Source organism: Pistacia vera, unplaced genomic scaffold (assembly GCF_008641045.1).
Source record: "Pistacia vera cultivar Batoury unplaced genomic scaffold, PisVer_v2 Contig195, whole genome shotgun sequence".
NCBI classification, from domain to species: Eukaryota; Viridiplantae; Streptophyta; class Magnoliopsida; order Sapindales; family Anacardiaceae; genus Pistacia; species Pistacia vera.
The window spans coordinates 102319-119182 of record NW_022195996.1 but is presented as its reverse complement, the minus strand read 5'-3'; the positions used below and the strand labels follow the sequence as shown (position 1 = coordinate 119182).

Here is a 16864-nt window from a genome sequence, read left to right as displayed (position 1 = left end):
GCATCAATTGCTGCATCCTCTTTGTTTAACAAGGCAAAAGCCAACTTTCAATGCTTACTGATTTCAAATGTCAGTTCAACTTATTAAATATCATGGTCTTGAATTTCCATCTGGCTACAACAGAAAAAGCATATTAGCAGAAATAGCTGTTATCATGGTTTAAGTACCTGCTTTCATTCAGGAAGTTCAATAAATAAAAGTGCTGCAATGCAGAATAATAGATTTGTGCCAACCTCAAGAACAATTAAATGAACCCTCCAAGTTTAATGCATTCCTAATAACACGGTATACATTAACTAGAGAAGAAGAATCATTGGGTTCATGCTCCTTATCTATTTTTTCAATCAAAAGATGGAACACAAATATTACCATTTCCCATCAATACATTCATGCTGTTACCTGCCCACTTTCACCATCATTTTTACCATCTACTTCTGCCGAATTCTCACAATTGATCTTCCGAGTTTGCCAAATCAGCCTCTATAGCAGTAGCTTCTTCAACATTCTCTTCTTTCCCAGCTTCTGTTTCACCGATGGAGTCAGCAGAAGAAGCCTCAACTGCATTAGCATTTTCGGGGTTCTCCGCTCCACCTTCTTTCTTACCAAACAGTTTTGATGGAATTAAAGAAGATATGGCAGCACTTGCACTCTTCTTAGCTGCTTCCGCAGCTTCTGCTTCTTTAGCCTTGGCTTCAGCCTTCAGCCTTTCCTTCTCCTCCATAAGCTTCACCAAATCCTCTTCTCTACCTTCCTTCCCCAATTCCCCTTTCACAAATTCCTGGAAATCCTCATCAAACTCAATCCCATTATCATCCAACATTTCATCTACAACCTTAAGCATGTCATCCAATTTGCCATCATCACTCAATGCCTTCATAATAAACTTGTAACTTGCATCATCCATCTTCAGCTTCTTCACCATTATATCAAAAAACGACTTTGCCTCATCAATATTCCCCACTTTAACCAACTGATCAACCAATCTGTTATAAACAGCCAAGTTAGGCCTCAAACCTGTCTCAATCATCTTCCTAAAGTATGCTGCCCCATCATCAACCCTATCCTCTTTAAAACAAGTATCCATCAGAACACCATAAGTATACTCATCAGGATTCACCCCCTTCTGCCCCATTTCTCCATAGAGCTTTTCCGCCTCACCCAACATTCCATTCTTACACAACTGATCAATCAAATTATTAAACGACAACGTATCAGGACTGCACCTATATTCACCCATCTTCCTAAATACCTCAATAGCCTCCTCAAACCTCCCTTCCGCGCAATACCCATCAGCCATCACATTAAAACTCCCCAAATTCACTGCCAACCTCTTAGGTGGATTATGCTCACCAATCATCCTATCAAACAACTTCAAAGCCTCATCAAACTTCCCATTCTTACACAAAGCATCAAGCACATTATTATACGCAACCGCGCTCATTTTTACACTCGAATTCTCCCCCACAGCCTCGTTATAACATGACATTGCCTCCTCCTCCATACCCTTCATAAAATAACCCTTAATCAAGCTCCCATACACAACCCCATCACTCACAACACCTCCCAATTTCTCCTTCAACTCCTCATAAAGCCTGAAAACCCCGTCCGAATCATCATTCCTAACACAACCCATCATCAAATAACTATAAACAACAGGGTCTGCCACAAGACCCTTAGCTAACATCTCCTCCTTCAATTCCATGGCCTTCTCAAGTTTCCCATTATCCACCAAACCCTTAATTAAAATCCGATAAGTCGTTGGTGACGGATTAAAAGGGGCATCATTTATAAACTGCTTGTAATGTTCGAGTGCAGTGTCAGGTTTTTTACAATCTAAATAAGTTTGAAACAAAAGATTATAAGTAATAACATTTGGGGCCACACCCGCTTGAGTTATGAACCTATGAAGAGATAAAAGGTCAGAGTACTTTGACTGACGGAGCTGCGCCGTCATAACTGCGTTAACGGTGAAAATCGTCGGACGGCAATTGGAGTACACGGAATGTCGCGTGAAGAGTGCGGCTTCTTCGAGGTCGTTTTGGCGAATGAGAGTTAAGATCCGGTTGTGTAGGTTGAGACGGTTGCCGGAGACAGCGGCGAGGGTTTCGGGGAGTTTCGGGGCGTTGGGGTTTTGGATGGGTTTTGGGGGTAGTTGTTGTTGTGGTTGCTGGGAGCGGTGGAGAGAGGAAAGAGGGGGTTCGATGCGGAGACGGCGTTTGCGACGGCGACGCTCGGCGGCGGCTTCTTCGGGAGTAGCGAAGGAGAGGAAACGGAAGGTGATGAACGGCGGCGGGTGGCGGTGGTAGCGAGGAGTGGTTAGGGTTTTGAGATGGGTGAGGAAGGTGAGTTTGGAGAGAGCCATTGATTTTGATCTTTAGGGTTTTGATTTGAGCAATTTGTTTTGGTGAAGCGTAGATAGGGTTCTAAAAGGGTTTAGAGGGAGAGGAAGAATAAGACGTTGACGTTTTGGGATACGGGTGCGTTGGGCCTTTATGGATTGTTAAATGAGTAATGAGGCCAAGCCTCATGCGATGTTGGGCCGGGATTACTTAGATGGCTTTCGGTTTGATGCCATTTCTTAAGATTAAGAGAACATGAAAAGGGGAAACCATATAAAAATCAATTCAAATAACCTAGAGTCTCCCATTCCAATGCTTTTCAATAATCACATTCGGAGAACACCAATTGAATATTATATTTGGAATAAACAATAATATATTTGAAACTTAAATAACACCACTCAAAATTTATATGGCTTATTTAGCTTATGGGTGTTTCTTTTAGGGGGAAGTCATTTTTTTAGCCCCCATATAATTTATCAGTATCCTCCTTGTTANGCCTCACCCAACATTCCATTCTTACACAACTGATCAATCAAATTATTAAACGACAACGTATCAGGACTGCACCTATATTCACCCATCTTCCTAAATACCTCAATAGCCTCCTCAAACCTCCCTTCCGCGCAATACCCATCAGCCATCACATTAAAACTCCCCAAATTCACTGCCAACCTCTTAGGCGGATTATGCTCACCAATCATCCTATCAAACAACTTCAAAGCCTCATCAAACTTCCCATTCTTACACAAAGCATCAAGCACATTATTATACGCAACCGCGCTCATTTTTACACTCGAATTCTCCCCCACAGCCTCGTTATAACACGACATTGCCTCCTCCTCCATACCCTTCATAAAATAACCCTTTATCAAGCTCCCATACACAACCCCATCACTCACAACACCTCCCAATTTCTCCTTCAACTCCTCATAAAGCCTGAAAACCCCGTCCGAATCATCATTCCTAACACAACCCATCATCAAATAACTATAAACAACAGGGTCTGCCACAAGACCCTTAGCTAACATCTCCTCCTTCAATTCCATGGCCTTCTCAAGTTTCCCATTATCCACCAAACCCTTAATTAAAATCCGATAAGTCGTTGGTGACGGATTAAAAGGGGCATCATTTATAAACTGCTTGTAATGTTCGAGTGCAGTGTCAGGTTTTTTACAATCTAAATAAGTTTGAAACAAAAGATTATAAGTAATAACATTTGGGGCCACACCCGCTTGAGTTATGAACCTATGAAGAGATAAAAGGTCAGAGTACTTTGACTGACGGAGCTGCGCCGTCATAACTGCGTTAACGGTGAAAATCGTCGGACGGCAATTGGAGTACACGGAATGTCGCGTGAAGAGTGCGGCTTCTTCGAGGTCGTTTTGGCGAATGAGAGTTAAGATCCGGTTGTGTAGGTTGAGACGGTTGCCGGAGACAGCGGCGAGGGTTTCGGGGAGTTTCGGGGCGTTGGGGTTTTGGATGGGTTTTGGGGGTAGTTGTTGTTGTGGTTGCTGGGAGCGGTGGAGAGAGGAAAGAGGGGGTTCGATGCGGAGACGGCGTTTGCGACGGCGACGCTCGGCGGCGGCTTCTTCGGGAGTAGCGAAGGAGAGGAAACGGAAGGTGATGAACGGCGGCGGGTGGCGGTGGTAGCGAGGAGTGGTTAGGGTTTTGAGATGGGTGAGGAAGGTGAGTTTGGAGAGAGCCATTGATTTTGATCTTTAGGGTTTTGATTTGAGCAATTTGTTTTGGTGAAGCGTAGATAGGGTTCTAAAAGGGTTTAGAGGGAGAGGAAGAATAAGACGTTGACGTTTTGGGATACGGGTGCGTTGGGCCTTTATGGATTGTTAAATGAGTAATGAGGCCAAGCCTCATGCGATGTTGGGCCGGGATTACTTAGATGGCTTTCGGTTTGATGCCATTTCTTAAGATTAAGAGAACATGAAAAGGGGAAACCATATAAAAATCAATTCAAATAACCTAGAGTCTCCCATTCCAATGCTTTTCAATAATCACATTCGGAGAACACCAATTGAATATTATATTTGGAATAAACAATAATATATTTGAAACTTAAATAACACCACTCAAAATTTATATGGCTTATTTAGCTTATGGGTGTTTCTTTTAGGGGGAAGTCATTTTTTTAGCCCCCATATAATTTATCAGTATCCTCCTTGTTAAGTACATCTTTATCATATTTAAAATAAACCTCTTTAAACCCTATTTAATACCAAAAATAACCCTCTTTTTTTAATTAGGTTTTCTGTTTACTCCACTTTCCCAATTTCAAATTTTTTTTTTTTTTTTTTCCAACTTCATACGTAATTAGGGTTTTTTTTTACCCACCCCTTTTTCCCCAACTTAAAACTTAATTAAGTTTTTTTGTTTACATCCTTTTTTCCCAATTTCATAATTTGAAATTTATTTTTCTTCTTTACTTTTATTCTTTGACTAAGATCCATTCTGTTGTGTGATTACCTTCTTCATAACTTTAAAAATATATTTTCATCAAACAAACAAATAATTGAAATAAAACAAAAGATTTCAATGATTACGAAAATATAGGGTTAGGGTTTATACAAAAAAATAAATGTTGAAAATTAAAACAAAATGTAAAATAGAATAGAGGAGTATTTATAATTTATAATATTATTTTTAGTAATTTCTATTAAGGTTAAACTTGTCAAAACAAAAAAATTAAAATTAAGATGGCGTATACTAATCAATTAGACGGAGGATTAAAATCACTTTTCTTCTTTTGGTGGCAATAGGGTATGTATAGTTTGTTGGCCCAATGTGTAATGTTTGGTTTAAGCCCATTCAGAGAGAAAATTTAAAAGTTTAGTTTGTATGCCAATCAAGCAATCTGCTAGAATGCTTTTCTAAAATTAATGCAATTAGGATTAAGAGCCCATAAATTCCTAGTTATTTAAATCAATAGTAATAGTCAAAAGCCCAAAAAAGCAAACCCAAAAGATTAGTAATATATATACTATTCTGCTCAATTTTGTGAAACTGATAAAAATGAAATGAATCATGAATTTAGATGAATTTTGAGGCTTTAGTTCTTTTCCCCATATGAGATCCTTAGTAATAAACTCTTTCGCTTTTTTAAAGAAGTATCAAATTATATATGTCATGAGGTATTTGATAATTATACAAAAGGGTATTTGATATTTTTAAAAAGGTTTTTGATACTTTTTATTTTATTTTTATGTAACTGATGTATCCAGACTCATATTGGAGTCTGTCTTATTTTCAAGGTCATTAAAGTTTAAACACCTTACGAACCTAATGGATCAATGTAATTGTACAAATATGATAGGTACCTCTCCTACAACTCAAACACAAGATTTTATAAGTATAGCTAACGCTAATTGTTAAAGAGTTTGTCATCCGACTACAACAAAAAAAATAGGATTTTTTACACTTGTTGAATTAAGGAGATTAATTTAATTCTGGACGTATGAGCGAAATGAAATAAATCCGAATTTTGAGATAATATTCTTACCCTAACCCGGAGAGATAAAATAGTGTTTTTTTAATTAATTAAGAAACAACGTAGCCAACTAACTAGCTAACTGTTAATCACTAAAACAAGCCATGATCTGTAGATATGCTCAAAATTAAATATGAAAGTGAAGTGATAGCTTATATTATAATAAAAACAAAAGGAGAAATTTGAGTTGAACGGCATAAGTCATAACATATGTGTAATCTCTTTCTAATTATAATAATTTATTGTTGCCAAATTCGTTGAACTCCCCATCAATAGAATTTTGTCTTCGTTGATGTAACATACTTAATTAACAAAAAATATTCAATTAGAAAGGCAGATGAAAACGAATTCTTAGTTAAAATTATATATTAGACCATAGCGTTAGTTGAAAGGGTGAAGAAAGTGACACCCTTTTTTTTTTTTTTTTTTTTTTTTAAATTTTTAATAAGTTTTTGTCTTTTAATATAAACTTGATTAACTCAACTTTTATAAAATGGAATATCTTAATAAAATTATTAAATTGATTTGGATTAATACCATATTGGTAATTTAATTTAAAAGAATAAAACCCAACGGTTTTTGTCATTTATCAAATCATTATATATATATATTATTTGTTTATTTAGGTGACAAACTATGTGGCTAATGCCAGGGGCGGATCCAGCCCACTCATGGCCCATCCTCAATATTTTTTTTTTAAATACTAATATATATGATTTTTGGATTTTAACCCACCCTAATAAAAAAATTTAATGGATAAAAATATTAATATATAATTAGTTTTTATTTTGGTCCACCCTAAAAAAAATTTCTGAATCCACCTCTTCCTAATATCTAATAGTAATAGGGAGGAAAGCTTGTGATTGGATTAATTAATTGATTTTATAATTCTTAATTAAGTAGGACACGTGCAAGTCGGAAATCAACTAGAGTCTAGACCATACACGGTTTAAATTATCATTTTAAATAGGCAGAATGACTTACACATACCCAAGGTTTGCTTAAACGACAAGTTGGTACCCAAAAGGTTTTGAAATGACAAATAGTACCTTCCGTCAGGTTCTATTAGTGATTTTTGTTTGATAATAGTGAAAAGACTAAAATGCCCTTAAAAGTTTAATATTTTAGGTTTTTATAAATTTAAAAATTTCTAAAAAACCCCTTAGGTTTGCTAATTTGACTAAATACCCCAATATATAAAAATTTTATAAATTAACAAAAACACCCCCGCCACCTGCAGTGCCAGATTCCGGCCACCACCGCCGGAATCTGTCCGAAAAATTGTGTTACGACACAGACCCATCGGATCTATGTCGTAACGCATTGATCTGGCCGGAAAAAGCCAGATCTACGTCTGGACTTTTTCGGCCTCGACGGCCAGATCTGGCCGAAAAATACCAGATCGACGTGTTACGACACAGATCCGATGGGTCTGTGTCGTAACGCGATTTTCCGGCAAGTTTCCGACCTCGACGGCCAGATCTGGCGGTAGATCTGGCCTTTTCCGGCCTAATCAGCCACGGATCTTGTCAGAAAATGCCAGATCTACGCGTTACGACACAGATCCGACGGGTCTGTGTTGTAACGCAATTTTTGGACCACAGCCGGAATCTGGCACTGCGGGTGGCGGGGGTGTTTTTGTTATTTTATAAAATTTATATATATTGGGGTATTTAGTCAAATTAGCAAACCTAGGGGATTTTTTAGAAATTTATAAAAACCTAAAATATTAAACTTTCAAGGGCATTTTAGTCTTTTCACTATTATAAAACGAAAATCACTAACAGAACCTGACGAAAGGTACCTATTTATCGTTTCAAAACCTTTTGGGTACCAACTTGTCGTTTTGACAAACCTTGGGTATGCGTAAGTCGTTTGGCCTTTTAAATAATATGTTTTTATAAATGGTCCTTGCACCGTTAAAGGATAAGCTGGCTCACGAATGAATTCAAAGACGAGACCAGTGGGGGGACTGGTGACCCCACTCAATCTTTTTAATTGTGGCAGCGTCTGGCAGCCGTGCAGTATCCAATCCTTATCCAATAAAAAAAAAAAAAAAAAAAAAATACGGTTGTTTTAATATTCTCAAAATCCAATTCTATTTTATTCAATTTAAAATATTAATAATTATTTTTCTTAATAAAAGTTTTAAAATTAATAGAAACACCAACACTATTCTCAATAAAAGTTTTTAAATTAACAAAAATATCTTCACTCACTCATTAAATACCGATAGTCGACCACCACCACCGGACGTTAGCTAGAAGTCACCAAAATGTGCACAACCATCTGGATCTAGTCAGTTGTGTGCCAATCTAGTCTTTTCTAGGCAAATCTATCATAGATCTAGCAAGAAACGGTCATATATTTGGCTGTTGATCTGGCCATTTCCATGGTGAATCTGGTCGGAAAAGGCCAGATTGCTACATGATCGGCCAAATCCAGTCCGTGGTGTACCATTCCAACGACTTCTAACCACCGTTTGACTATGGTGACCGACTGCCAATATTTAATAGGTGTGTGGGTGTTTTTGTTAATTTATAAACTTTTATTGTTTGAGTGTTTAGCTAAATTAACAAATGTAAGAGGTTCAAAAATAATCTAAATATTTTCAGAAAAAGTTTTCCAAAAATTTACCAAACACATTTTTAAATTCAAATCATATTCTCGTAAAAACAACTCAACTCAACATTTTCAAAAATACTATTCTAAATACTCAAACAAACACAACCTATTTTCTTTGTAATTTTTTTTTTCCTAATTTCGTATAATTTGTTTTCCAAATTGATCCTACTCATTTAAAAGTATAATTAACAAAGTATCTTATGCAGTTTTTGTGATTAAAGTTTTCTAGCATGACTTGACATTCCTTAATTTCATTAGTATTAACATAATTCCGGGGGAAAGTTTCAATTGTTAAAGTCAATTTTACAAACTAAAACGAAAACCTTTACTTGACAATATTAACTTTTACTTTGTGTTTGCAAAAAAAACAAAGTCAAATATTATTAAAAAAACAAAATATCTCCTTATGCTAAAATTCAGATCTTTAGGAAATATATTAGAGTAATGCTACAGCCACCGAAGGTTGTGCACCGAATATGTACACCGAATGACGTGACAAAATATTAACTATTGATTTATTATCAGTTAATATCAATAAACGGTCAGGATTTTGTCACGTCATTTGGTGCACAGATTCGATACGTAACCTTCGGTGGCTCTATCATTTTCCAATATATTAATACCATATTTAATTCAAACTTTAAATGTGATTAACTAAGGAACAATACTCATGACATTTTTATAAGTTCTAACATTAATGGTTAATAATATCATGATGTTATAGCCATTCCTTCAAGGAAAACCATGAGATTGTCTTAATTTTAATTTTAGCACAAAGTTTAGGGTTATTAAAGAATGACAAAAATTTGGGGCTTTAAAAATTAACCAAAACCCAATCTCTATATCCATCTAACCAACTCCTTTAGTTAAATACAATAATACCCTCGTTCCTATACTCCCAACACTTGAGCAAAAAACTCTCTCATTTTTTAACTCTCACACCAAAAAACACCGTATCAAGCAAGTGAAAACACTACATCTAGGTAACAACACTCAACACGCATTTAAACTTAAAATTTTTTATATCCTTGCATTTTTTTTTTTTAATTTTTTTATTATTTTTTTTAACCAAAATATACTAATTAGCTTATACGTACTTCGATTAATCTTCGAAAGGGACTAGTGTATCAATCTATCGTCACGGTCTTTCACTTAAAAAGAGAGAGAGAGAGATTAAACGATGCATTTTTTTGAGAAAGCAGTGTATAATATACGACAAATTACATGATAATTTTCAGTTGGCGTGAAGAGTGAGATGGAAAAGTTATGTAAATTTGATTACTTTATAATTAAATAAATTTTATATGGTTGACAAAACACTTAATTATCAATCATCCACATCATAAAGGTACTTTAATCAAAACTCCAAATTATTGATGTAAGCTAGATTTGCTCTTTACAACTCAATCTTAACAGTGAAAACGTACCAAATCACAAATAGAAATAGTCAATACCCAATAAAGAAAGTTGTGCATAAATAATTCATGGTAGCTAATCAACTGACTGTGAGTTGTTGCACTATTTGGATGGTGAGATATCACATGAATCATGAATTGATTGTAATATCTCATTACTTTTATCAATTTTGTTTGTCATTCTTCTATTTAAGATCATTTATAAGGTGATCACATTTTGGAGATGACCCCAATTATAAAGATTTGTTACAATAGTGGGACTACATAATTCTAAAAGGTTACTTTAAATTTTTATTTTCCAAAAGTATAATCACTATTCAAAGACTTGGACTCTCATTTAAAATATTAGATGTCACGTCATCTGACTGTGTATTTTATTTTTTGCCAAAACTTTTTAGAGGATCTCCAATGGTGCTCTTTATTTTAAAGAACATCCTTCATATAAATAAAGAACATCTTTATTGATTTTTAAATATAAATAATACAATTTTTATTCAAATCCAATAGACTTTTTAAATTTTAGGAGAGAGAATATAGCTCTGTTTGGTTGGTTTTTGGGAATACTATTATTAGTATTCCCAAAAAAATTAAACAGTAAAATACCCAAAAACTCACAATATCATCCAATATTATTCAACTTTTTTTAAACCCTCTAAATTTGTTAATTTAATTAAATACCCCTAAATATTTTTTTTTCAAAATTACAAAAACACCCTTAAACCCACATTATATCAGATTTCGGCCACCACTGTCGAAAGTTGGCCGGAATCTGATATAATGGCACACTACTGGCTGAATTTGGCCGGTAGTGCGCCCATCTAGCCTTTTTCGGCCAGATCCACAATGGATCTGGTCGGAAAATGCCAAATCTAAGGCCAAAGATCTGGCCGTCTTTGGTCGTAACCAGACGTCAACGACGGCCAACATATGGTCGTCGTTGACCATCAACGACGGTCGTATCTTTGGCCGTCGTTGACGAGCAAATGCGATCAAATCTGGCCGTCAATGGCTAGATCTGGCCGTCAATGGCTAGATCTAGCCGCCGATATGGCCTTTGCCGACCAGATTCACCGTGGATCTGGCCAACAAAGGTCATATCGGCGCACGACCGGCAAGATCCAGCCGATCATACGTCGACACGGCGACTCCGGCCACCCTCCGGCAGTGGTGGCCAGCTGCGATTATTCAATGGGTGGGTTGGGGGTGTTTTTGTTAACTTTCAAAGTTTTATTATAGGGGTGTTTAGTAAATAGACAAACATAGGGAGTATTTTTATTAATTTTCAAATCCTACATTGTAATACCTGCCCAATTCAACTTTTTTTAACTTTTTTCTAAAACCTTTTCTAAAAAATGCAAAAAAGTGAACCAAACGGAGCCTATGTTTTTTCAAGAAAGAAACTTAATAGAAGAGATAAATCATAAATAAAATACATAAAAACTTACAATTTATTATTTAAAATTAGGATAGAGAGTGAAATTTGACTCTCTAAATGTGGAGAGTCAAACTCACTCTTTAATTTATATTTAAATAATAAAGAGTTTGTTGAACTCTTGTTTCTATAGATAAACTCGTTATAATAAATAGTCCTTTGGAGATGCTCTTAATAAGACAAACATATATACGATAGAACCTCTTTATAATCATAATATTAGGATCAATTAAATTTATTACATGAGAAGATTATAACTTAATAGAGGTATAGTTACAATAATTACTGTTTTGATTAAAAAAGTATTATTTTGATTTCTTATTTTATAATTCATGTTTTAGTACTACAAATGAATTAAGTGATCAGATTCAATAACTTCACTATACTAATAAAATGGATATTAATTTCTTCCTCAATCATCCAAATAAGCAACAAATCATGTACGCTTTAACTAAAGAATAAATTATTACTGCAATTAAACAAGAAGAGGAAAGAGATAATATAAAGATAATAGTACGGAAATACCAAAAGTTTTGTACTAAGAAACTCTAAACATGCTTGAGAAGCTAGAAATATTTTGGCTTCAACAAAAAAAATGTCCATGCTGACAACTTATTACGTACCCGCAAAATAAAAGATAGAGTAACAACTCTATAACATAAATCATTATTCCAAATAACTTTAGATAAACATTCTATTTCATCTTTAATCTTTAATGTTATATATATAACCGAGAGTATCCGGACCAACTTGTGTGCACCTCAACTAATCCCTCAAAGCCTTGAAGTTGACAACCAGGTAAATCCCCTCAGTGGCTACCTCTATTAGCAGTCTAGGTGGATCGAACTCATAACTCCTTGAGTAATACACACAAGAATCCTAGTTAACCGTTGTGCCACCCAGTGGTGGTTAAAGCATAGTATATATTTTTGCAATATATATACTACTATGTAGAGACAAATTCCTTAAGACGAGACTTAAAAAAATTATAACTTATTACAATGTGAAATTTATTTTTATTTATAACTGGCCCAAGTACTACATAGAAGTTATTCTTATATAGAGTATTACTATAGAGAAGTTCTGCTTATATATTAATTATTAATTGTACAAAGTCTTACTACATTACATTAAAAAACAATATCTAAATTGACAATTCCAAAAGAGTTTAGCCACCTAGGTAGCATCCTAGTCGTTATTCGTTAATCACTAAAATAAGTTATGATCTATATATTTAAACTCCAAATTAATTATAATATACCAATGTCAATGTATGAGGTAATAGGTATAGCATAACATAAATAAAAGGAGAAGGTTGAGTTAAACGTCATGACATATATTGTAATCTCTTGCATATTATATAATTAATTAATTAACTTGCAAACAAATCATTCACATCTTTTTCAATGGGAATTTTGTCTTCTTAGAATCAACATGGTTATTTAAATAAACAATGCAAATGCAAGTAGGAAGTAGGCAGAAGAAAATGACTTCACAATATATTTATATATTTTTAATAAAATGATTTAAGTCAAAGATAAGGTTAATTTCAATTTTGGTAAAGATTATTTCTAGCCTGACTTCACAAGGAAGAAAAGTTTAGACTTCGAAGAATCCAGAAAAATATGAAATAATCTTCATATGTAAAAAGTCAATCTTATAAAATAAAATCAAAATCACAGTTAACTAAAATATTATAATACATTTGTTGATTTTACAAGTTTTTAACAAATTTATCTTTTAAGTTTCAAAGTTTTTTAAATTTGTTAAAGTCTTTTTATTTTCTTAATAATCTAAAATTTTAAATTTTTTTCCTATAAATTTGTTAGGAAGAATTATGTATTTGTATTATTTTTCGTAAATTTAACGACCATTAACATTATTTTTTATCTTTTTTGTGGGTTTCAAAACTTATGTCATTTCGTAATTACTTTATAAAAGAATATACACAGATTGATATTATCCTTTTTATTTTATCTTAAGAATTTTAGATAATTACTTCAAATTAAAGTAATGATAGTAATCATAAAATATTAACCTAAAGACTGACTAATTATTATTTTATTTTAATAACTTTAAAGATGGATTTTTGCAGCCCATTGTATAACATATTATTACTCAAGTACTTTGTTCAATTGTTATTAATATAGAATTTATTAATTTATAGTATAGTAAAACTTCTTTATAGTGATATTCTATATAGAAATAAATTCTACATAGTCATAAAAAAATTTAATCCCAATTTGAAATAGTTATAAATAAGAATAAACTTCATATTGTAATAAGTTATAAATTTTATTATTCTCGCCTTAAGGAAAGTTACCTCTACATAGTAATAATTATTTGTATATTACAAAAAAAAAAAAAATGGTGTGTTACATTAAAGGTATAAGATTAAAAAAAATATTTATCTAAAGTTGTTTAGGATAATTATTTATGATTTAGAATTGTTGCCACATCTTTTACCTTGTGAGTGCGTAATAACTCTTTATCATAGATACTTTCTTGTTGATGCCAAAATATTTTTAGTTTCTCAAGCATGTTTAGAGTTTCGTGACACGAAACTTTTTGTATTTTCATACTATCATCCTCAAGGATTATTTTCTTTCTCTTCTTGTCTGATTGCAGCAATGATTTCTTTTTTAGTTAAAGCATACATGACTTGTTACTCATTTGGATGATCGAGGAAGACATTAATATCCATTTGATTAGTGTAGTGAAATTGTTGATTCTGATCACTCAATTCTGCAATGACTCTTTTGTTCTTTTCATCCACTTCATTTGTAATTTGCAATTCATTGATATCGGGGGTGGTCCTAATTTTGTAACGCTTAAAACAATTGATAATTGTTTGTGGTTTCACATCAATTGACCATGCATCAACTGCATTTACAGTTCCATCAAGAACACTTATAATTGCTAGTTCCAAGATACGATCTTCTATTCATTTCAAAAGTAGGAAATTGAAGTGCTGAATTGAAATCTCAATACTACTAAAATATGAATTGAAATCTTAATATTTTACTACTAAAATATGAATTATAAAATAAGAAATCAAAATATTAATTTTTGTAACAACACCTCTATTAAGTTATAACATCCTTATAGTAATAAAATTAATTGGTCCTATTATTATAACTATAGAGAAGTTTTATTGTAGTACGATTAAGAACATGATATAAATTAATAAAACCCTAACCCTTAGTTTCAAAAATACTACCCCAGGCCCTATTGGTTTTAGAAATATGACCCTAGCCCCTTACTTTAAAATTAACTACTTAATTTGGGTATTTTAAACTTATCTCTATATATAATTATATATATTATGAAAAAAAAAAAAAAAACAATATATTTATCTATAAATTATTGTAGAAAACCGATGAATTTTAAAGTAAGGAGTACTAAACTCACCCTATATATATATATACCCCATTCACAAATCAACATACTTATCACAATAGAAATGGGTTCTCACAAAGTCCCGATCTTGTGGGGTATTTTATCATCCCTTATCCTTATATATAATAAACAACCAATTAAGCGTTTACATATGATAAAATGGGGACCAAATTGAGATGTAATTTGATGTGTATGATGTCTCACTCTATATAAGAGATACCCTTTGACTTAGACTAGCAATCTCTAAAGCTAGCCAGCCATTCATGCCGGCAAATTGCATTATCCCAACTCTCAATTTCTCAAAATCTCAATCACAAGAAATAAGGGCTTTTTTTTTTTTTTTTTAAATTAAAATTTTGTTCATTAACAACAACAACAATAATAATTACAATGATGATATTTGGGTTAGATGGAATAACATTAATCTAAATTTTATTTATTTTAGAGGTTTTTACAATCTTGCTTTTGAGATATCAGTAAATAACAATGTCGTCCTTAAGTATCATAATTCATAACTAACAAGTTACCCCTTGTTTTTTAGTATTCAGTTAGAGTTTTACCGACTGTAAAATGTATTAGTCAAATGAGGAAAACTCTAAGAGTAATACTATACATACATCATTTTCATATAATATTTTTCATACAACATTATGTGGTAATATATGATTGGATAATTTAAAGTTAAAATTAAACTTTCATCCAATCATATTTTGTCATACAATGTTGTATGAGAAATGTTGTATAGGAATGATGTATTTGTAGTATTATTCAAACTCTAATGTAAGAGTGATTATAAGGAGTAAACTGTTATTTCAGGCATTTGTTATTTTAAGATCTATCAGAGGGAAAATTGTAATAAACTCTTTATTTTTATTACAGATGGGTTTCATTTTAATATAATTCATCAATCTTCGTTGGGACATTGTCACATTGACCATTGTACCAATTTGTTTGTTTTTTCATTTTTATAAAAAGAAAACACCAGGACAACTGGGTTAGGGGAATAAAAACAAAATTAACATATTAATTATTGGGTCAATTATTATTTATATTCCTAATTAATAGATTAAATCAACTGATCGTGTAGACGTGTTATAATTGTTGCCTACTTATTCCAGAAATCTCTAGTGACATTTTAAATTATTAAAGTCAAATTATATGTTTTACCTGTGTTCTACACTTCAACTAAATTGTATACATTAACCAATATAATAATTAATAAATCATCTATTTTAGTTATTTTTAAAATAAAATTAAAAGAAATTTGAAGATCATAGAATAAATTATTAATTTTGTTATATTTATAAATTGAAACACATTTTATTTTGCTTTTCACAAAAATTTCACCCGGGCTACAGCCTAATATTGATAGGCAGCTCAAATGAGAAATTAATTTGGAGTCTCAATTATTTCATTTGGTTGGTAAAGCAGATGTCACATGTATTTTGTCGAGGATACTGGGAAAATTTAAAATAGAAAAACAGTTTCGGTGTTTTTAAGATTTGGAAATGTGTCGAAAACAATATTTTACAAAATAAAAGATTTAAAGATTCGTTTCTGCAAAAACATCAAAACATGTTTCTGGAAGAGTTATTTTAGTTGTATTCAAAACGAAAAAAAATGAAATGCCTCCTAAGGAAGGATTATTTATTCAGAAATGGGTTTTATGGTAAATGGCTTTGTTTTTCCTTCCCATGAGAGCACAATGAAATTAATTCGGAGGAAAACATTATACTTTTAATAAAATAAATTATAACATAAAACATGAAATTGATAGTATAAAGGGGAAACGACATGCACCTACCCAAGGTTTAGAGAAATGACAGATTGGTATCCAAGAGGTTTCAAAGAGACAAACATGTACCTTCTATTAAGGAAAAGACTAGAATGCCCTTGAGAAATATTAGTCTATTTCTTTAATTACTTTTAGTTCCCTTAAGTTTATTAATTCCATTAAATACCCTTAGAAAAAAGTTTAAAAATTAACAAAAACACTCCCACTCACTCATACTTGTCAGATTCTGGCGCCCATCACTGGAAATGGCCAGTAGTTCATCGATCTGGCCTTTTTCAGCCAGATCCGTGGTGGATCTGGCCGAAAAAGGCCAGATTGGTGAACTACCGACCATTTCCGGTGGTAGCGTAGACCGTT

General features: G+C 32.8%; 2 protein-coding genes across 2 annotated transcripts; both read right to left on the bottom strand.

Moving 5' to 3' along the window:
- Nucleotides 1-107: 107 nt before the first annotated feature.
- Nucleotides 108-2416, bottom strand: LOC116127823 (pentatricopeptide repeat-containing protein At3g49240, mitochondrial-like). Its single transcript, XM_031413487.1, has one exon. The coding sequence runs from the start codon at nucleotides 2360-2362 to the stop codon at nucleotides 446-448; it is 1917 nt and encodes a 638-aa protein (XP_031269347.1). The 5' UTR covers nucleotides 2363-2416; the 3' UTR covers nucleotides 108-445.
- A 417-nt stretch (nucleotides 2417-2833) lies between these two features.
- Nucleotides 2834-4102, bottom strand: LOC116127824 (pentatricopeptide repeat-containing protein At3g49240, mitochondrial-like). Its single transcript, XM_031413488.1, has one exon. The coding sequence runs from the start codon at nucleotides 4046-4048 to the stop codon at nucleotides 2834-2836; it is 1215 nt and encodes a 404-aa protein (XP_031269348.1). The 5' UTR covers nucleotides 4049-4102.
- Nucleotides 4103-16864: the final 12762 nt, after the last annotated feature.

Bases quoted from the DNA above. Each gene is read 5' to 3' on its own strand.
- LOC116127823 (XM_031413487.1), bottom strand. From the start codon at position 2,362: ATGGCTCTCTCCAAACTCACCTTCCTCACCCATCTCAAAACCCTAACC.